The sequence below is a fragment of the Pseudopodoces humilis genome, chromosome 3, assembly GCF_049639895.1.
Source record: "Pseudopodoces humilis isolate 2021_Gansu_Grassland_sample_001 chromosome 3, ASM4963989v1, whole genome shotgun sequence".
NCBI lineage: Eukaryota > Metazoa > Chordata > Aves > Passeriformes > Paridae > Pseudopodoces > Pseudopodoces humilis.
The window spans coordinates 106972230-106994152 of NC_142202.1; the positions used below are offsets into that span (position 1 = coordinate 106972230).

The following is a 21923-nucleotide window of genomic DNA, read 5'->3' on the forward strand; positions in this document are numbered from 1 at the left end:
TGGTATCCACAAACATTACTGCTGAAATTATGCAACAATACTATTAATGTGTTGCATAATAATTGCAATAATGAATGCATTACAGAACACAGATCACTTTCCCAATATTATCATGTTTGTGATTACAATGCTGTAAAAGCTTTTAATAAAGAATTATATTTATGGTTTCAAGTATTTCAGAAGCACTGCCAAGTGCTGATATTTTAAAATGCTCATTTAATTTATGAAATGGACAAGAATGCACAAGGTTTTTCCAAGGGTCACTTGCAACAGAACGTGTTCCAAATTCTTGCATCATGGATGATGAGGCTGTGCCTGTACCACCAGCTAAAAATCAGTATCTTAGATTGGATAGATGATGGATCAAACATCTATTTTTCTAATTAATATAACCATTTCCTTTTTTTTAATTTTCATTTTTCTAGTATTTTCAACTTCATTGTTTGCACATTACGGAAACAAGACCTCTTCAATATCCACCGGTTTGCTGAAGATGTTAAAGCGTTTGTCTGTGGCCAGCCTCTTGGTGACATCCCTGAGAAACAAGCGCAGCTCCCGCAGGGTGTTCTCCTCCTGGTCCTCCATCCGCTGCTTCTCCGCTTCCGACAGCTCCCGCGCAGGACACGGCAGTGCAAGAGGAAGAACTTCCAGGGCACGAAGAGCTAGGTGAAAAGAACAAGAAATCAGACAACGGAAACATTAATAGTACAGTGGCTCCCTGGATTATGCCACTCCAAATTTCATTATATGTATTTAATATGCATCGTGGATCTAATCATCACTGCATCCTTGACCCCACAGCTCTCCATCTTCAACAACTGTTAACAGTAACTATGAAATTTATTCTGGGCACTGATTAATGCTGTTACATGGTAATTAAACTAACTGTTAATTACCCACACCTTTCTAAAAAGGAAAGTAACACAAAATAAAACATTAGGATCACATTATTATTGGTTTTACTGTAACTTAGTTTACCAGCCTGTTTCCTTCTTGGTGGGGGCATTGCTGCCTCATCAAGAATTAAGCCTTTGAAAAATCGCAATCTGTCTTCTTCACTTGGTCTTTGAATATAAAAAACCTCCTCATACTGGATTCTGAAAATACATTTCAGCTAAGGAAAAAAAAAAAAAAGTCATAAGAAAAATGAGCCCCCACTGAAAGAGACATGAACAGTGATCATATTTAATACTAGCCACAAAGTTATCAAAATCAGCCACAGGACAGGAGATAGTAAACTCTATCTAAAGCTGTGTTCCCAGGAAAGGGAAAATACACACTTGTAATTCTCACTGAATTTTCTACGCTAACGAAACTTGCAGTATCCCATGATCCTAAAAATGGCCAACCCTGCAGTAAAAGGAGAGTAAAGGGCAGCAGGAAAAAAAATCACAGAAAATGTTAAGGAGAAAAACCAGGAACCCCTGCCCCGATCTGGAGCTTCAGAAAACTTAAAGCTCAAGGTCAGGCCTTTAGACTAAATCTGCCTTTAATTATAATGGAGTAATTTGTCAAAAAGAACAATTGACAAAATGAACAATTTTGTCTTCTCAGCAGAGTAGCACAGAGCTTTTGAAAAGCAGTAACACAGACATACATCCCACATCAAGGAAAATTACTAATATTCAAGAATTATTACATTTTCTGTTTGACATAATTTAAGTAAGAAAGCCACTACAAAGTAAAATTATTTTACATGATTAAAACATTCAGTAGAGCACAGAACCCCCTAACAATGCCTCCTTCCACAATAAACTCACCTCTTCAGGCAAATCACTAAACATGGACTCAGAGGTAGACAACAGAAATATAGGTGAGAAAGATGGTATATCTTGCAGCAAAGTTAGGAAAGTAGCTCTCACAGTTTCACTGACAGCTTCCCACCAATCACCAATATGAGGCATGTAAACTATACTTGGTACTGTTCGTCGAGCTTCACGAAAGATCTAATTAAAAGAAAAAGTAATATTTCAACTAAGGAACTAATTGTTACCATCAGCTGTGAGTAGCAAAGCTCTTGCACATTAGAGAATGATTCATGTTTGTGTCATTTTACAGACAAATGTTCCAGCAGAATAGAATTATCTAAAGACTTTCTAAACAAGTGTTTGTGACTCTTAGTTACAGCATTCAATTATTTTATGTCAATGTGACAATGTGCCAGGGAGACTACAAAGCAACTACTTTGTTTTAAAAATATGTATGTTTTAAAAATTTGCTATGACTGAACAATCAAGATGAAAATTAAACCGTTTTGCAATTCATGCAATATTCACAAGTTATTTGGAAATGTAAAACACTTAAAACTAAGCAAATCAACTTAGAACCACAGCACACCAATCCATACACAAGTGAATAAAATTAACACCAGTCACTGAATATCCGGATTAAACTTACTTAGCACTAGGTATGTGATGAGGGGGCAAGTTAAAAATGCAATTACAATCACTAGTCACTGGAGAGAGTTCCATCACCCTCTAGAGACCTGTTTATTTTAAACAGAAAAATAGAAGGAGCCTACAAAAACCTGGACATTAAGTTACATTCCAGCTGGCTGCCTTTATATTGATGCAACCAGAATTACATAATTGACTAATTACAAGGGAATCTGAAATATCACCTGTGCACATGACTCTTCAGGTGTTTTGGCACTGACTGAATAAAGAGCTGGCAGGTCGAGCCTGTGTACGGAGAATTTTTCCAGGGTGTGCAATAGTGCTGGAGCAAGGTGCGAAGTCTGACCTGAACCTCTTTCCCCAGAGAGCAGTAATCTCGGTCTGTAAGAGGTTGGCTGGTGATAAGCTGACCTGCAACAGAACAGTCACAACAGTCAATTAACGTACCAGTGTTAACAATGGATGGATATATAGGGGATATTTTAGAATCCAGAAGACTTTCAGTAACGGGCAATAGCTTCCTACAACACCCTAAAAAGATCAACTAACTTGACTATTCCTCAGTGCTACTTCAGGAGCCAATAACTCAAGATTTCTCTTATCTTTGGTTTCACGGCCGTTTAATTCAAACTCATCTGTGTGAAGCTGTGCACATATTAAATTCATGGCAATTTTCATTATAACCTGTTTATTTAAAACTAATTCCTTGATCACATAAAAAGACTTACTGAACATCCAGTAAAGACAGCAATTTAATCACTCTAGCTCAGTCCTAACTACTAGTGTATTTCTTCAGTAGCCTCAGGAATCCCAGGTCAATCCTTTCATCCCTTAAGTGCTGCCCGAGATTTTCAAGAACCAATGAACATTTCAATAGTTTACTTATTTAAGAAAAAGGACCTGAAGTAGTGTTGAATAACATCACTGAGCAACATGTATTTTAGCTTACTTTTACACTTCTAATCAGTAGGCTTATGGACAGAAGGAAGACTTCAAAGAAAAACTGCAAAGGTTTTTTGTAAAGGTTTTTTTGTTGTTGGGAAGAAACTCTAAGACATCCATAGAAGGGGTTTTGGGATTTTGTGTTTGTTTCTTTCTCTTGGGTGTTTTTGCCCAATTTTATGGACAAATGACACACAAAGAAAAACACATTAAGTTTTTCCATTAAAAATCTTTTCCATTTATATTGGTTTATAGAAAACCAATTATAAAACAAGAAAGTTTTTAATTAATTTGCATTTTATTTCATTATGGCATTTCTATCTATCCATCAGTGAACTCAGGCAGTGGAACAAGACTTGCTGGTATCACTTCATATTAAACATTTTGGGACAACAATGAACAGTGCTGACCTTTGGCTTTCAGTTCTGGGGATGATGGTTACACACACAGGTAACATCAAAAATGCTCAGAAAACAGACTGAGAGATGCTTACATACTTTTCAAAAATAAACACAGTATTGAGATTCTTTTATTTAAAGACACACATCCATACAAATATATACTGTTATTTTGGGTTTGGCTTCCCCCTTCCCAACCTTGCAACAGAAGCTTAAATTTGGCATTAGAATACTTAACTATGTTCCTCCAACTCTTTGAACTTTAATCCTTATTTTTAAGCTTAGTTATATGTAAATTCTGTTCTGACATTATTATTTAGCACAAAATTTTTTATCAGTTTTCCACAAGATGGCTCTACTAAACAGCGTCACTAACGAACATTTTTTCTAACTTCATTTTCTTTATTCAGCAAACTCCCTGCAGAAACTGCCACATAAAGTAGCCTAAACCTATTCTCAACACAAAACCCTGTTAATTATTGTTAATTACTGTGGCTAGTCCAATTTATACAGGAAACACTCATCCAAATTTCACATGTTTTCTAAATTCCTGTTTTCCTGAAACTTTCCATGAAAAACAATGAAAAAAGCACATTAGAAATGCTGAATACAATCATTATAAGTGATGCTTCCAAAGAGCTGCTTACACCAAAGCTCAACTCTACTTTGGACCAAGAAAAAGGACACAAATCTTCCAAAAGATTCCTACATACATTTCTTCTCAGTTCTTAATCATTCAAATCAAAGTAGTTTGTTAAAATTGAAAATTGCTATTAGCATCTGTACACCTAATCTACATTTGTCTATTGAAAAACATTTCTAATTCTAGAGTGAAGGATGCGGCCTTTCCCAAGAACACCCCCACATCTAAAACTCTTGTGTGCAAAACTCTTACATGTTTCCATTACAGAACACTACTGCCACCCCAAAGCAAAATAACAATTTTTTTAGCTCCCCTGATATAAGAATCTCCTGGGTTTATCTATCTAATTATATGTATTTAGAGAAACACTCACATTGTAAAATGAAGGTAGGGTTTATGTATAGCAGCTGATGACTGTTTCTTTGGTGATCCTGAGTGACAGCTCGTCTCAAAAATTGATGAAGCATTCTCATCTTCACTATCATCTAATATTAGACTTGGTACATCTGTTCCAAGAGATGTATTAATTAGAACTTTATCACTTCTAAGTACAAGTAAAACAAACAAGACAAGATATTACAATTTTCTTTGTGTCAATTATAATAAATCTTCAAATGTAGAAGAAATTAGTTAAAACTGTCTAAGTATCAGCCTTCAGAATAATAAGTACTTATTACTTCAAAAACCAAAACAAATTAAATACTGTAGAAGTCTAATCATAATTACAATTTATTTTTTTAAACACTCAAGCTAAACAACTTCTCGAATACAAAAAAGTTTAACTTGTTATGAAATGCTTCCTTTGGGTTTATTTCACAGCTAGAGGTTTTTTCTAGGATGAAGCTATAAAATTTATCATCCTCAGACTACATAGAATTTTGTAATTATTTACTTGTTCCAAGTGTCCAAATTCTCACAGGTCCCCTTCTTTCAAAATTATTCTCAGCATGACTACCTAGACAATGTATGTTTATGAAGAATTGTTTTCCACCCTCTGATAATCTGCTGAAGAATATCAAATTACTTTTTATCAAAATCAGTTCAATGCATTCCATATTCATATACTATACCTTTACCTATTTTAATTCCTTTGCTAATATAGCAGTACAGTGAACTGAAGCACTTTCTATACAGACCTTGAAAAAGAGAAAGCTCAAAGACTGATTATATTCACAAGACACTGCAAGAGATAAACAACTGCAAAAATACTAATATGGTACTAAAAAAGAACAACCAGATAACAACTGAAAATCAGGTAAATTAGCTCCCAGAGCTGCAGCAGGATTAAGAGTTACCTCTCTGTGATTGATAATAGGAAAGAACTGCTGCAAGATTTTTATTTGCCCCAGGAAAGAAGCTGAGCTCTTTTGCCCAATGCAGGGCCACTCATTCTCTTTTCCATAGGGAAGGAAGTCTGCAATGATGGGATGAAAATGGCCACAAACCAGTCAGCTGTACAGCAGGAGCGCTGCAGAGGCCAGCTCTGCTGATGGTCAGCATTCCTGAGAGCAGCCCAGAGCCACTGTAGCACATTGCTGCTCAGGACAACCCCCAGACATGCCAAGAGCAGCTCAAGTTGGCCATAGCCACTTCAGAAAAGGGACTGCTGTGAAATGAAAGTGTGAAATACACAGAGATCCAAGTGCTGCTCTCAAATACCCAATCCACTCCATGACTTGTTGGATTTACATGAGGCAATGGCACAGGTCCTGCCACACTGATCAGACAACCACCATGGGACAAACAAATGCCTTCAAGGCACTGATAAGTGTCGGATGGAGATGCCATCTAAGCCACAGGAAAAACTGTCCCAGGGCTCCAGGAAAAAATGTTAGAAGACATCAATGGTTCCCTTAGCTGACTGTGTGATATAAGAAAACAGATTCAGAGTAGGCTGGGCAGGAATGTGGCTGCTGCCACAGGATGAGGATGTGCCACATCTCTTGTCAAGTTGTGATGCAGTCACACACCTGACAATCATTACTGGGGAGCAAAGAAGAAAATGGCTTGCAGACCCCAAGCAGTGGCCAAAAGCTAATCCACAGGAAGAAAACATGGAACAGAAGCTGCTGGATATTCAGCTAAAGCTAAGGATGGAGACCTCCAAATCAACTGGACATCGGCCTTCTGTCTCTGGGCTCACTAAAACAATCCCTAAAACAGACAGAATTTCCAGTACACTATATGTAGGGAAGTCATATGCTCATGCACTGGACTCAGCTTTCTTCTCCCTAAGTACACAATTATTTTAAAAGATCTTTTAATCCCAAGCATCATCCTCTGCTCAAGCATCTGACTCACTGAATTACAAGAAAGAGGAATTTATTGTGAAATGCAGAAAACCTGATGTGCAGATTGTAAGCATACCTGTAAGCATGTTCTATATACTTGACTTAGAATTAAAAAAAAATTTGAAGCCCCATTGCATAATCTACATTTATGTGTAATTATTGAACCTGAAAGTGGATTTTTCTGGTTTTAACAAAGATTAAAGCTTGTCATTCAATATTTTCTTGAATTTAAGGAGGTAAGAAAAAAATAAAGAAAATGCTAAAAGGAAATTCAATTCATGCATCTTCAAAATCAATTATCTACAAACATTTAAAAGTACCCATAGCAGCAAATTATCTAGTATAACTACTATTTAAATCAACTTAAGCTTCCAAACTCAATTTCTCAGCAGTAATGAGCAATAATAAATAGCAATATAAAAAGTTTAACCAAAGAAAATATTTTGAACTTAAACCAATTCTTCAACAAGAATGACAATCTCTAAATTGGGTTCTACTAATAGGTTAGCAGTACACAGAGACTCATGCATCATAAATAACTATCAGTTGAGGGAGCCCAATAGGATCTAACTGCAGCTGAAAGCCAGCTCATTTCCCCCTACCCACCACCACATGCTCCCAGGGCCCATCTCTGGCCAACTCCAACACTTGTTAAAACCTCCAGCTACCCGACAGTCAGCAGAAAACACATAAATACATCATTTTTGGATGAGTTTTCTGGCTAAAACAGTTTAACAAAGGACCTGAGGTACTCATGCAAGTGGAAAGGACAGAGCAAAAATGCACAGCTGGGCTCGAGAACTTCAGCAGCCAGCACAAGAATCAGCTTAAGATGCCTGGGCTGCAGGCTGAAAGCATGCTCTGGAACAGGAATGAGAGGAAAGTCATGGCTTTGCTTTATGTCTGGGTTGTTTTCAAGTTAACCATACGCAACCCCACATGTACTGTTTTACAGAGTTGGGGGGTGAGAATTATCTGAGGTGAGAACAGTGGACTACATCAGAATAAGTATGTCTCAAACCCAAGGTATCTTGTGCAGCATTTAACTTGCAAGAAATGACATGAGTAACTATCACAGTATGTCTCAGAGAAAAGCTGGGTAGAAAAATCCCAGAAACTATTGACTCATTGCCAGTCAAAACAGTCCGTCCTTGCTTCCTTGATGTACCCACATTGCTCCCATTGCAGCAGGTTTCTGGCATTCACTAACCCCTTAGTAAGTTGATTTTACTCATTAATTTGGCAAAAAAAGTTCACTTGACCAAACAGCCAATAGTTCTCCACTTGCTAAGCTGACAGAACCAGCTTGGAGGGGTGGAAGTGGACGGGCCCAGTTCAAGGAGAAGGAAGCCTCTGGACTTTCTTCTTAATCAGCACATGACCATTACATAGGTTCAGGAACCTCAGCAAAACACCTGCTGAGCTATGAGTTCCCCAAAGCTTCTGCATCACCAGCAAGCAAAAAACAAAAGCTAACCACTGCGGACAGGAGTACCAGTTTCAGCTCCTGTTACATTCAGCAACATTGTCTCACTTTCTTTTTTTTGTTTGTTTTGTTGGGGGGTTTTGTTTGTTTTGGTTTTTGTTTGGTTTTTTTTGTTGTTGTTCTGACCTTTAATTATGCCCCATAATTTCTTGTATTTAAATTGTAAATTACTTTTGAGTTCTTTTTATAGATGGCCCTCACACCTATGGGACCTTGCTCTGTTTAGGTCATGTCATTAGATCCTACAACAACTTGGAATTAGCAAAATCAATTATGCAACATCCAAGCAAATAGTATTTACATCCTAACAATACTGAAGAAAATACACAACAGACTTAAGGTTAGGTGGAGGAGTTGAAACACTTGCAAACTAAAACAGCATTTGCAAAAAACCCCAAACCACATACCTTCACTTTTGTCACCCTGGCTGAATTCAGCATGAGGGAACACTTTGTGTAAGACCTCGAGGAGTTTAGTGAAGGTCCGTTCCAAGAGTGGCCGGATGACGGGGGACAGCGCGTGTCCCGAAGACGTCACGGCACGCTGGGAGGCAGGCACGATGTTCTGCATTGCATGGTAGAAATCCTGCGCGCTGAGAACGACTGAGGAAACGTCCAGCTGGAGCTTCTGACTGCTCATGTAGATCTGAGGGTAGCGGCGTCTCAGGGCAATCAAGGCAGCCTCAGTGCAAAGTGCTTTTATGTCAGCCCCACAGTACCCTAGTGCACACACAAACACAAACACTTCCATGAAACGGCACTGCTGTGCCACACATACTCAAACATGCATCCAGCTCAAAACAAATCAGGATACTTAATTGTCAAGGTCCATAAAGCATCTGCCAAAAAGTATCAGGTCATAATCTGATGACAGTGTTGTATACAAAGAAATAAGACATGTTTATAAGATATACTAAGAAATTAATTACACAAAGAGGTTTAAATTACTTACATTTTCACTATATCATTTGATATATAGTTATCAAATATAACTGGGTTATAGGTCTGTTATTGCTTTCTTTTCCCTTAATATTATCTAATGTATGTGTGCAATTTTAACAGGCTAGTCCCTCTCCTCCTTTTTTCCTTTAGTATCTCCACATGAATACATTCTTTAATAGCAAAGTAATTTTGTTACAATGAACATCACCAACTTTAAACTTTTACAGTCTGAAAAAATGAGCAGTATAAAGAAAACTATTTCATGAGTAGACTATGGAAAAGATGGAATCTCTCATTAAAAAAGCATACTCTGAATTCTTGGAAAAATGTTAACTTCTACTATGAAGAAAAATGTTTTAGACTTTTAAGAGTTTCATAACTTTACTAATATAACCAAAGGTAGAAGTTAAAATGCATTAAAATTTTAATTTAGCCTATCTTCTTACGTATCTACAGGTGGCTACCTATAATTGCTTAATCATCATTAGTGAAAAACATAGATCTGATAATTATGAAATACAGAGAGACTTAATACCTCTGAGTCTTTTTCAGTACTAATAGTTTGTGGGTTTTCCCCAGAGCTAGAAATTAGATTTCAAGTTTTTCCATCTCTCTCAGCAAGAGACATTAATATGCCTCCATATTTTGAGGCACCATAGCTCCATCTTGCAAAAACTGTAAAACAATATTCCAGTGAGAAAAGACATTTGGAGAATTTGAGTCACTATAGGAAAATGTGTTGCACTGAGGTACTGCCATATAAAAAGTTCATGGGTTTGTAATTAAGTGTTTATAGAAGGCAATTAATCAAATCTTTAGTTAAAACTATTCTCATTCAACTGTTTTTTTAGCAGGCTTCCTCCTCCTCACCAAGACTTACATTACTTGCATTTTTTCTACTCTATTTTTGGATTAAGACCAAGGAGGGCAGGTTTAGATTGGACGTTAGGAAGAAATTCTTTACTATAAGGCACTTGAAGTGGCTGTCCAGAGAATTTGTGGCTGACCCATCCTTGGATGTGTCTGAGGCCAGGCTGGATGCAGCTCTGAGCGACCTGGGCTAGGTGTCCCTGCCCATGAGAGGGGGTTGGAATGAGATGAGGTTTCAAGTCCCTTCCAATCCAAACCATTTTATGATTCTATGATTAGGCAGCAGCAAGTTACAAAATTGAGACCTGCCTTGCTTCCCTGTCTTTAGTCTCTGATGTTCTTTCAGTGCTCCCTGGCATGTATATTTTTACAAGATCCATACAGCAGTAAGAAACAAAGCTGATTCCATAAACATATTTTAAAACTAAAAAAGAAGCAATTAATATGGAAGACTGTAGACACTTTTACATCCCTGTCTTTCAGATATATTAAAATGAGGGATAATAATAAAAAATACCTACTTTTCAGCTATAAAGATGACTTAAATTGGATGAGACTTCAAACTGCACCTATCTTATATATGCAGGAAAATAATTTAAAAAAAAAAAGGCAAAACAGAAATAAACCCATATGGAAAATCACCATAAATATTGGATGATTCCTGCAATTTTCAAACCAAGCTTTGCAATTTTATAAAAAGGTCAGTAGCTACAATTGCGTACAACTGGTGAGCCCACACTATCACTGTTACCTAAAACGTATGTGGCAATTCACATTCCCAAGTTACCTTGAAATAAATACACATTACATTTGAAATATGTTCAGATATATCCACTGTATTAATCAATTGACAACTAATTGTTTTCAGCACTAAAGTTATGTTGTTTAGGGTTTTTTTAACTTTCATTTAACATGAAATCAAAACTATGCAGGCACACTCCAACCACATGAAACTATTAGACAGTAGATACAGGTGCATCAGAGAAACCAAGCAGGATTCTAAACTCTGCATTGTACTTTAGGTATCAGGTATCATGTTCCCATTTAAATTGGTCCACTTCTCATCCAAAAACGACGCTAGATTTAACACAAAATGAGTGACAAAAATCACTAAGCCAAAGCTTAATTCAAAGAGGTGCTAAAGATATGCAGCACCCTGAATGCCTGTCGCCTTAGAAGCTAGTTTAGTATCTTTGTGGAAAGATTCAGCTGCCCAGGAGCTAGATCCTTCCCAACTTTTCTATTAACAAATGATGTAACATCGCTTTCTAACAGTCATTTTAATCACCGCTTGTGTATCTCCAAAGAATTGCAAAATTAGGAAATAATAGCCTGTAGCCTATTTCTAAAATTAAATTCTCAGGTGATCAGATACACAATTAGTCTCCATTTCTCCTTCTCATTTCTCAGGAGCAATTACATTTGAAGATTAATAATTGGTGTCTCTTTTTGAGGAACTCTCTTGTGCATACTGTACATTCATTTCAGTGACAAGAAAACTGAAAAAATCTTGTACCTGGTGAAACATTAAAGAGCTTTTTATTGCTAAGAAGCAAACACACACTGATTAAGCAGAAGAAAAACATGAGTGAAGTATTGTCAAAACAAAATAAAATGTATCATGCCAACAGTAAATAACCTGATGCAGTATTTACCCAAATTACAGTAATATAAACTCAGGGTTCAGTGCATTTGCTTCCATTTTTGAAGGACCTCAGGAAAGATGGCCAATTTGCCAGTCAAAATGTACTGGCACACCCTAACTTAGAATAAAACGTCATGTAGCCCATTTTTTTCTACCCAGCACCACCAAACTCTGTTTAACACTTCTGAAGTACAACTTTCGAAAAGCAGGACAGCAAACAAGTGCATTCCTATGTAGGTATCCAAGGAATGAACTTTGATCACCAAAATTTTCCAGCCATCTCTACTGTGAAAAAATTGTGTTCTCTTTAGAATTTCTTCTGCCTAAAACCCACCCTAAAAGCCTGCAACTAAGTACTCCTGAATGGGGCGAAGCATTTTGGTGAACAATTTTGACCACTTCTTACACTTTATGTTGTGCAACTCCCTACAAAACTCCCAAAATGACTGCAGGGAAAGAGAGTTAGCAAACAACTCAGCATGATGACAGAGATGAAAAATAACTGCTAGGCTTATTTTAAAGAATCGTGAAAAACAGGAATGGTAATGCCAAAATCTCCCTCACCATCATTACATGAGGATGGGAAAGAAAAATCCAACCCAGTATCATTTTGCCACAAAATATTCCTGCAATAACAAGCACAGAATATTTTTAACAAGCATCTTCAGCCCAATAGTTTGCTTTTTGGAATTCTATGTAATAACATTATTTAAATAACCCTTACTACATTGTAAAAAGATTCATCTGCAAAATAGCAGATGGAGGAATTCACACTTTTTCAGTCGCTAGTATGTTTTGTTTCCTGCAAGACTGAGTTAGTTCATATGTAAGTCTCTCTACCTACAGAAAGTTACTATTCCAAACAAGGTAATAAGCACATGAGATAAGAAAGGATCTATAAAGTTAAGGGTCTCTGGGACCCATCTCCAGTAAACAGAAGACATATAGTAATTATATGTGTTTACTGAAAGTACTAACAAGACATAAATGTCTGATTTTCTGAGCAATGCTGTGCTCTCTCCAAACTGCTTCACTTCAGCTCACACACACTGCATGACACCATTCAGGGGAGTGGAGTCTTTAATTCTCACATACACAGAAATCCGCTAAAAGGTTGTAATCCATAACACCTGGGACAAAAATCAACCCTCAGGAAATAACCTATTTTTTGCAAGTCCTGGGGCTTTTCCCTTACAATTTCCTTCTAATTATGCCCCTGAATCGTAAGGAGTTCTGAGCTGCACATACACCTGCTTCCCCAAAGTCATTTGCTTTGGGAGTATTTCAGCAATTTTCTTCATCAGGATCCAAAAGCTTGGAGTTAAGTGTTGCCAAGTCTGCTGAACTGGAGAGAGGTATCAACCATGCTGTGCCAAAAGCCCGTAAAGTCTAGGCAGCCTTTACTTGGGAAAGAGGGATTGTTGCTTTTGTGGGGGGAAGGTTGTTTTTTTCTAAAGAAAACCTGCCCACAAGTGAAGTAGCAGACTGGTATAAATTGTATCACAGAGATACATGTGTGCCAGTGAATCCCAATGGTAACGGCCACAAAGAATCTGGAAGAGTCTGTTTTTATTGCTTCAGATTTCACTTACAGAAACAATGAGGCACTCTCAAGGTGAAGAAGACACACTATTCTTACTTGAGCTATTTTGAAAAGACTTTGTAATACTTCAAAGATTTTCATCTTGGATGTATGGAAACACTTAAAATCCACGATACAGACTGGAGACAATCAAGTGTACAGTAGCTGAAGAGCAGGAAAGCCAAGGAAAACAGAAAAGGGTGTTTCTTTTTGTTAGCTGACTTCCACAGAACTGACAGGCTTTATGGAGCACAAAGAATGTCTTCCAGTCAAATGTACAAATGGCTTTCCCTGTTGCCTGAAATTTTAAAATATTGTGTTCTCAATGAAAAAATATGGTGAATTTTTAAAGAAACATCTGTGTTTTTTTTTCCCACCTAATCCCCTCTTTCCCACTAAGCAGCACCACATGTTTGCATACTTCAAGCAGAATTTACATGAAACAGGCTTGTCATGTGCTGTCTTATACCCGGCAAAGCTTAAACTGGAGTTTGCTGGATAGTTATGTTTTCTCCTCACCAGAAGATGTTGAAGTCTTTGTGCATCAAAAGCGGAGGGATGCTGCTTCGATGAGAGATGTCCCTGTGGATGAAGAGGATAATTCGGATGTACTGTAGCTGACTGAATGGACTGATGTTCAATTTAAAGTTCTTAGATTCCCTGATGATGGATTCCAAAGCACAGGTATCTGAGACTGCTCTTTTTCTGAGAACTTCAGTGCTCGTCCAAGTAGATGATTGACAGAGGATGTATCTTTGCATGACAAGTTGTTGGGAAGATATTGTGGTATGTGCTTTAGGGTCATTTCCTCTGTTAAACTAACTATAAAAAATATTTGGGTTTATTTCTGATTAAACAGCAGGCTTATCTTGAACAACCAACCTCCATTGAGTACAGCAGGTCTTTGTGAGCTCCAAAGGTGTATTTAATGTATTCATGCTGAGGTGCTTTTTTTCTCCCCTACCTATGTCTACACTTTGAGGTTGTTCTGTGCTAGCAATCTGGAAAAAAATTCATCTTTAGAAAGGCTGGTTAGTTTGCTGGATTTATGTCAGAGGAGAGCATGCCAGTCAGTACAAAACTAACAAAAAAGAAAAATTCCACACACAAGTATTGGTTTTTTTCCTCACTAAGCAGACAGAAAAGAACCCAAGTCTGCCTCTTTTATAATTTACCGATTTAATTGGAAGTCTACCTAAAGATTCCAATTCCAACTTCATTTTTGCTTCTCTTTAAGAGTATGCATCCTGTATAAGGACAGTGATGTCACAGAAAGGAAACGTGGTTGTATTTTTAGATGACTACTAGATACTCATTTTGTGTTTTAGTAAGACAGAAGCATATCTGTTACTACAAAAAGAGTGTTGTTCAAAGTACAGAAGTTTAGAAAGGTAGAGACAAGAAAATCTTGATATATTTAACATACCTTCAACATCTTAAATAGAAAAGAAAGGCTCTACAGTAAAAGTATTAGCAACATAATACTCACCAACACATTTTTCAGCCAGTTCTCCTAAGAAAGGATCTGACAATTTGGGGTTCCAATCCCTGGTATGAATTTGCAAAATGTGCTTTCGTGCCTGATTTAAAGAAAAAAAAAAATAGAAAACAAGGTCAAAAAACTAGCAAGTCAAATCCATATCATAGAGAGAAATATTCTTTAGTCATGTGAATCTATAGTTATTTATATATAGTTATATATAGTTATATTTATATAGACCTGCTTTTGTCATGTAACATATAAAATAGAACTTAGCACTCCAAAGTCTCTCAAGAATAAAGCTTTTCCCTTCTTTTTAATTTCATACATAAGCAGTACTTTTTTCACCAGTTACATACTTTAAGTTGTTAGATCAACATTATTATACATGAACTTATCAAAACGCATATTCTATTAGGAACTACCATAATTTTATCATTTCATTTTTAATTACTGCACCTATGAGTAACAGGTTCTACTGGCAAAGGCCTCATCAATTTATGTACTTTTGAGTAGCACAGCACACATGAATCCCAAAACAATTCCAGCTAAAATTTCTGTAGAATCTAAATACATCTATCCACATACAAAATGCATTTAATTTAAAGTATAAATTCATGAAGTATTATGGCTGAGTTTATGTGAGTTTAGAAAAAGGAACTGAAATGTTTCTGTTGCCAACATTGTAATGCCTGGCTGTGCATCTACATTTTTTACATGCTTAGAAGTCTACAAGACTTAAAGTTATTTTCTCTTACCATAAGTTTCATGCCCCCAAATAGGTAGAGTTCATGATACAAATCCATAGTTTTGAGATAAGCAATTCAGCTTTTTGCGAATAATTTACTTCTGTTTAGTTTTAGCTATATCCTGAAGATCTGAAGCTCAATACAACTTTATATATATACAATCTGTTTGTACTAAAAATGTCTTCCTAAAGTTAAACATTCTTAGAACAAAAATGAATCTTTTTATTTCATAAGCTTGGTTGTTAGGCATCCAAATGTTTCATCTACTAAAGATGTTTATTAATAAACCTCCTTTCCAAGTTTTACCTTCTTGTCAGGCAAGTTGAAAAGAAATTCCCTGTCAAAGCGACCAGGTCTCCTGAGTGCAGGATCTATAGAATCCAGTCTGTTCGTAGCACCAATTACAACTATTTCACCTCTATTATCCAGTCCATCCATGAGGGCAAGAAGAGTAGACACTATAGAGCTACAAGAGAGTTTTCAGAATAAGGTGTAAGGAACACTGCAAGAACTTTCATATTTTCAAACGCAAAATGAATACATTCAAAAGAAAAAAGCTAAGCTACAAACAGATGAATAACATTTCAAGTCTCATATGTTCCACTGGCCTCCTGGTCTGCTGGCCCCAAATTTCTCTCAGCATAGTGGAAGGAGATGGACACATAAACACCACCACCTATAGAATGACAGGTACAAGTGTGTCGCCATACTGAGCACAGCAAAACTGAGATCAAAATCAGCCACAAAAAAATTCAGCCAACAGCAAACTGTTTTAAAAAATGTTCTAAAAAATGACACAATAGCAACACACGACATGTTTATACATCACATCATTAAGAATCAAAATCACAGGTGAGTTCAGTTTATTGATAGAACTTTACAATTCATCACATTAGAATAACATTTTTTCAACTGGTTATTCTGTTGGGCTGGTAACAGACAATCTGTTCACAGCACAAAACAGTAAATCAAGGAATGGCTGTGGAAATCTTGCAGCTAATAATGTGGCTGAAGGGTAATTGTTACTGCAATTGAGTTCCCAGAAAATTACAGTTTGCCTGAAGGACTGAAAAGATGACTTTCAACACCAAAAAAACAATCTGTCCTTTCTAGTGTAAATGGGCTTCAGAAAAAATAAAAATCTTTCCTGTGAAATGAGAAAAAATTACATTTAAGAGTTTACCAAGATAATGTATCCTTTTCCAAGATAAGAGCAGCATAGAAGAAATATTACCTGTGAATCTGATCTTGTCTGCTAGAACGAACTGGAGCCAAACCATCTATTTCATCAAAAAAGATTATAGAGGGTCTCATCAAGTATGCCTGGTATGCAATCAACAGAACAAAAATTAAACTCACTGTTAATTCCTAAGTTCTCCATCAACATTGAAAAGTGGTTTCACTAGAATGCATTAACATGCTAAACTAACATATATATTGAGACATCTTTGTTAGAAAGTGTAAAGTCTGAAATGAAAACTGAATTTCCAACTCCAGCAGTGTTTCAAAGCAAAGCAGAGTGCAGTCTACTTCAAGTAAGCAAGATGGCACCAGTGTACCAGTTTTACTGTGTGCTGGACAGGATAAAGACAAACACACACCTTACACTCCATTAAAGAAAACATGATTTTATCTGCTCATAATCTGTTTCTTTGGACATCTCTGACAACTTTTATTTGAGCAACTGCATTTTACTGCTTTATGTTACTATGTCCTGTCTAATCTCTTCTAAGCAGAAAAAAACACTAAAATAGACACACAACCACGACAATCATGCACTCCCCTCTGCAGCATTTATCTTGAACATGCCAGTAAAACTCAAACACACTGACTGATATTTTTTTCCTCAAGTTTTACCCAAACTACTTTGCTTCATTAACGGACAAATCAAGAGACTTCTTTCTCTAATTTTCCAGAGCAAGCAATGCTGACTAGTCAGCATTCCTCCATTCTTTTCATCTAAATATGCCATTTGGTAAAATCCTCCTTAATATATGAAAATGTACAGTTATTTAGTTTCAATTGCAAATACCTTTGGCTACCTGAACCACAAAACACAACATACAGAGAAATTATATGAAAAAAATGTATTTTCTTCTAACCTGATCAAAAAGGAGTCGAAGCTGACGTTCAGATTCACCAACCCACTTACTGAGACAGTCTGCTCCTTTCCTCATAAAGAAAGCCACCTTTTTGTCTCCTTGACTGCATTCATTAGCTAGAGCTCTAGCTACCAAGGTTTTACCTGTTCCAGGAGGACCATAGAATAAACAGCCCCTGAAGATAAATGGATCAACACAGTCACAAACTTATTTTACGTCTCCTAAAAACTCCAAGTCAAATTTTATAATGAAGACAGGGAGCCTGGAGAAGAATGACTTAAGATCTCATAGTATTAGTATTTTGTAGTAGTATTGTATCATTAACGTTGTAGTATTAATGACTTCATAAAATCTAAGTTTGTTTTATGTTTTCAAATCAGTAAAACTTTGATTTGTAAAGAACATCAATCAAAGGCATACTAAGTTTCCAAAGGATTCTTTTACATTAAATACCACCTCCTCAAGTATTAGATTTTAGGTAATACCTTAACCAATGTTTGTTACTTCTTATAAATGAAGTAATTAAGTGACAAAAATACTCCAGATTTTTCGATTGACTTAGACACCATGTACCCATTTAAATCACATAGCAAGATGCCTCATTAATTAATATTAAAATCCCAGTCTAATAATATTGAGAGAAACATCAGCATTTTGCTTGATCTAGTAAAATATTTAATAACATAATGGGAAAGAAAGGCAAGGTACTACTAAATAAAACACATGAGAATTCTTTCTTTAACCAAATCACAAAGTTTACCTTCCTACCACAAGAAAAATACACTACGTTTTTTTAACTCTTCATCCTGCCTATTACATATTCTGATAGACAAGTAGGGTAGCAAACATGTAAATCTATTTGAACTGTAAAACACTTCAGGGAAAGAATCAACCCCCTATGCATTTTCAATTCCACAGAGCTTAATAAAAAAAATTAAACAGTAAGAGTAAATACACCTACCTTGGTGGCTGAATTTTGAATTTTTCAAATATTTCTGGATAGAGAAGAGGAAACACTACCATTTCCTTAAGTGCAAGGATATGATGGCTCAATCCCCCTATACTATCAAAACACACCTTAGGGAAGAAAAAAAACCAAAACATATTAAGTTTATATTGTAGCAGCTTTCCACAAAAGCACCTTTACTTATAATATGTTTAAAAATGCATTAGAAGAAAAATTGATTGCATTGATCAACAAGATTTCCCTGAATTTTGAAAATGTGAAAAAAACAGTTGAGAAAGTCAACTCTTGGCTGCCCATATGAGGCTTATGTGGTTTGCCAGTTAACTGTGCCAGGGCTGCCTGGACATCTATGGAGATCCAGCCTAAGTCCCAGAAAAAATGCTTTGTATTCCAAAGGAATAAGTAGGCAAAAGCTTTGATAACAATAAAATAAAATATAAAAAACACCAGTGAGCTTTTTATGAATTTACTTCAACATCAGTAAGAGGCAGTGGAGAATTCTGCTTACGTATGATTGAGGGAAGGCAGATAAAAAGCTCTAACAAAACCTACCGATTTATCAACAATCATAGGGTCAACATCAGCCAAACTCGCCCCAACTTTCACACGTTCTCGAAGTATTCCACTAGCTAAGTCTTCTGCTCTGAAGTTTAAAGGCAGGCACCTGTTCAACAACAAACAAACACCAAATAAATACTGTTCTGCTTTCATTGTTTGGAGGTGAAGAAACAAGAGACTAAATGCCTTCTACTACATAAAGAGATAACCTTCCCAGATTGGTAAACAAAACTAGTATTTTTTGTGGCAATTACGGTTATATATCTGGAAGCTCCTTAACATAAAGTTAGTTTTATGCATCCATACACATATTTCAATCTGAAGAACTAGGCCAGACAGATTATTTTGATTAAACACAGAAAAAAAAATATTTCCTTCCTTTAAGGCCCCACAAAGATATTATATCAGGCAAACTACATTGTTGAAGGGAGGAAGAAAGGTACTAGTAAGATACAGGTGAAACTCAGAACTACACTTCCGGTCATTGTACATTGCTTGAATTCCTTGCGATGGAAAAGGGAACGACGTGGCAGACAGGAAGAGATAGACAAAAGATGAGGAACCTCTTTTTCCCTGCAGAATTCTCCTTTACCTAGTTATCAGTGAATAAACTTACTTATAGATCTTCCACTTTTAGATTACTGCTAAATACATCTAAGGTCAAAAAAATGTACATTGGGTGTGTAGAATGCATGAACTCTTACACAAGAGGAAGAGGGAAGAGCTGGGAGTACAACTGAATTAACTAGGACCAAATTACACCAATGATGTTTTAACCAACAGGAGGTGTTTTTTGTAACCCAACTGAATCAAACAGCTACTCTTGTATTTCTATCTTTTTATCACTATTATTATTAATTATCTACTCATAAGACTCCAAAACTTGTATTAATATATAACCAGCACTCCTCCTAAACCACATCTGCAGGTAATTACAGACAAAATCAGAAGTCTTAAGAGCTCATAAAACATTATAAACTAGTTCTGCTTGTTTTCTGATAAATAATAAAATCAAATCATTCTTAAGACCAAGGATGCTTAGATACCTATTTCTTGCTCTGGCTATGCTTTTAGATTTTCTTCTTTCAAAACGTTCTTCATCTGAAGATGTTGTATCACTGCTGTGAATGGCATGCTTCTTTCTCCTATTGAAGAGGCAAAACAAACAGAAAACTCAGTCTTTTTTTTGCAGTAGAATGGCATGTTTTCTATAAAAATGAAACTGAAATGGCAAGTACAGTACTGTTCAGGTTTGAGAGGCATGCAAATTCTAGATTCATCAAGTATCAAAATAATCTGAGAGGGGAACAACAGCTTTTACTGCCGCAGTGATTATCCTATTTCAACATGAACATTACTAGGACAGCAGAGCCCCATAACATGTGCGTAACAGTCCATGATACCTTACAGATGTGATCTGAATGTTAATAACAATATTAATATATTATTAATATAATAATCAATAAGCTGCAATTATGGTTTGGAAAATTACCAACCACTTTAGCCACCTCTAACATAACAGATATACCGATGTCTCCTTAATAGTTTGACGCTTTCCTTTAAATATTCTTTGAAAATATTCTATACTTCACAAAGTATATAATCTCTTTTTATGAGGTTATTAATTCTGAATTGCAGAACAGGCTCTCAAAATACCTGTACTTCTGATCTGAATCCAAGTAAAATTACTATCCAAAGTCTGAATGAACCATTTCTTATTTTAGTATGACAGTATTTCACAAAACTGAGTACTTCAGAAATGTCAGAGAATGTACATTAAATCTTGTGTACAAAAAGGTGTTGAATTTTATATCAGTTTGAAATATTCAGCACTTTTTTGCATGAAGAAGTTGGTTATTAGTAAAAAGTCTTGGATTTTAAGTGAATATAGTGAGCTGCATTATTTGCATGAACTTGTTAGTGCACTGAATTAACTAATTTTTGCCAACGGATAACATGGTCTATCAGTTTTTCTGTTCAATGACCAAAAATGAGATACATTTCAAAATATATCAAAGACAGTATCAAGCAATTGGGAAGACTTCTTATGACAGTGTCCTGACAAGAAGGGATAAAATATGTAACACGCAGGCTAAAAGTAAAGGGATAATAACTTTCACACTCTTCACGTATGAATAGTAAGTACAAGTACAAATCCAGAGATTACCCAAAAAATTTTCATACACTCTTCAAGGAAAAAAATAACAACTCTTATCTGCATTACAAAGAAACTTTAGAATCCTAAGATTCAGCTATTGCTTTATTTACTTTATATATTTTCACTACAGCATTAAAATATCATATATATTTTCACTGAGCAACAAGACAAGAGTTTCAGCTATGACTAGTATTCATTTACTTGGATTCTGTTCATGGACAGATTTGTCTTTTTGAAGCTTGAGTAAGTTTATTTTTTTAAAGAATGTTTTAAGCTGTAATCTCATCTGTTTTGTTACATAAAGCCTACCGACAGTTTCCAAGACAACTTGGTACACTCCAGACTTCTTTGACACAAAACATAAGAGTCAAAAATTATGCTTGCTAAATATTTTATTAAATTGTTGATAATTCTTGGATGAAATCTGAACTGAAAGAAAACAAAAACATTAACCTGCTTTGCTGAGTTTTGTAGAACAGAAAGGGGATATTTGTTAAACTGATGCACTTGATTTAAATATTAAATATATACCCTTATAGAGAAACCTACAGTGTGCCATGCAGAATTCTTTCCAGTACTTGCAGCACACCTGTTTCCATTCTGTTTAGCACAAAGCTTCTAGTGCTTTTAGACAGTGCCATGACACTCCTGTCTGGATGCTGATCAGGGTCTGAACTTAGGATACAATTCAAGACTCACTCACATGCATGAATGA

At 36.0% G+C, this 21923-nt stretch overlaps 1 protein-coding gene across 2 annotated transcripts in view; it reads right to left on the reverse strand.

Annotated features, from left to right (window-relative positions):
- The window catches only part of ATAD2B (ATPase family AAA domain containing 2B), a 73814-nt gene that overhangs the window by 28063 nt on the left and 23828 nt on the right, over positions 1–21923 (reverse strand). Inside the window, exons 9-21 of one of the 2 annotated variants that reach the window (XM_014251462.2) lie at positions 20097–20195; positions 19045–19156; positions 18487–18602; positions 17526–17700; positions 16658–16746; positions 15730–15889; positions 14684–14774; positions 8564–8875; positions 4753–4885; positions 2621–2807; positions 1761–1946; positions 979–1114; positions 481–662 (exon numbers count right to left, since the gene is read on the reverse strand). In XM_014251462.2, coding sequence (XP_014106937.2) covers positions 481–662; positions 979–1114; positions 1761–1946; positions 2621–2807; positions 4753–4885; positions 8564–8875; positions 14684–14774; positions 15730–15889; positions 16658–16746; positions 17526–17700; positions 18487–18602; positions 19045–19156; positions 20097–20195 — 1978 coding nt within the window. Of the gene's footprint in view, positions 1–465; positions 663–978; positions 1115–1760; positions 1947–2620; positions 2808–4752; positions 4886–8563; positions 8876–14683; positions 14775–15729; positions 15890–16657; positions 16747–17525; positions 17701–18486; positions 18603–19044; positions 19157–20096; positions 20196–21923 lie in introns of both variants that reach the window. The other variant, XM_005521831.3, reaches the window with a different exon arrangement.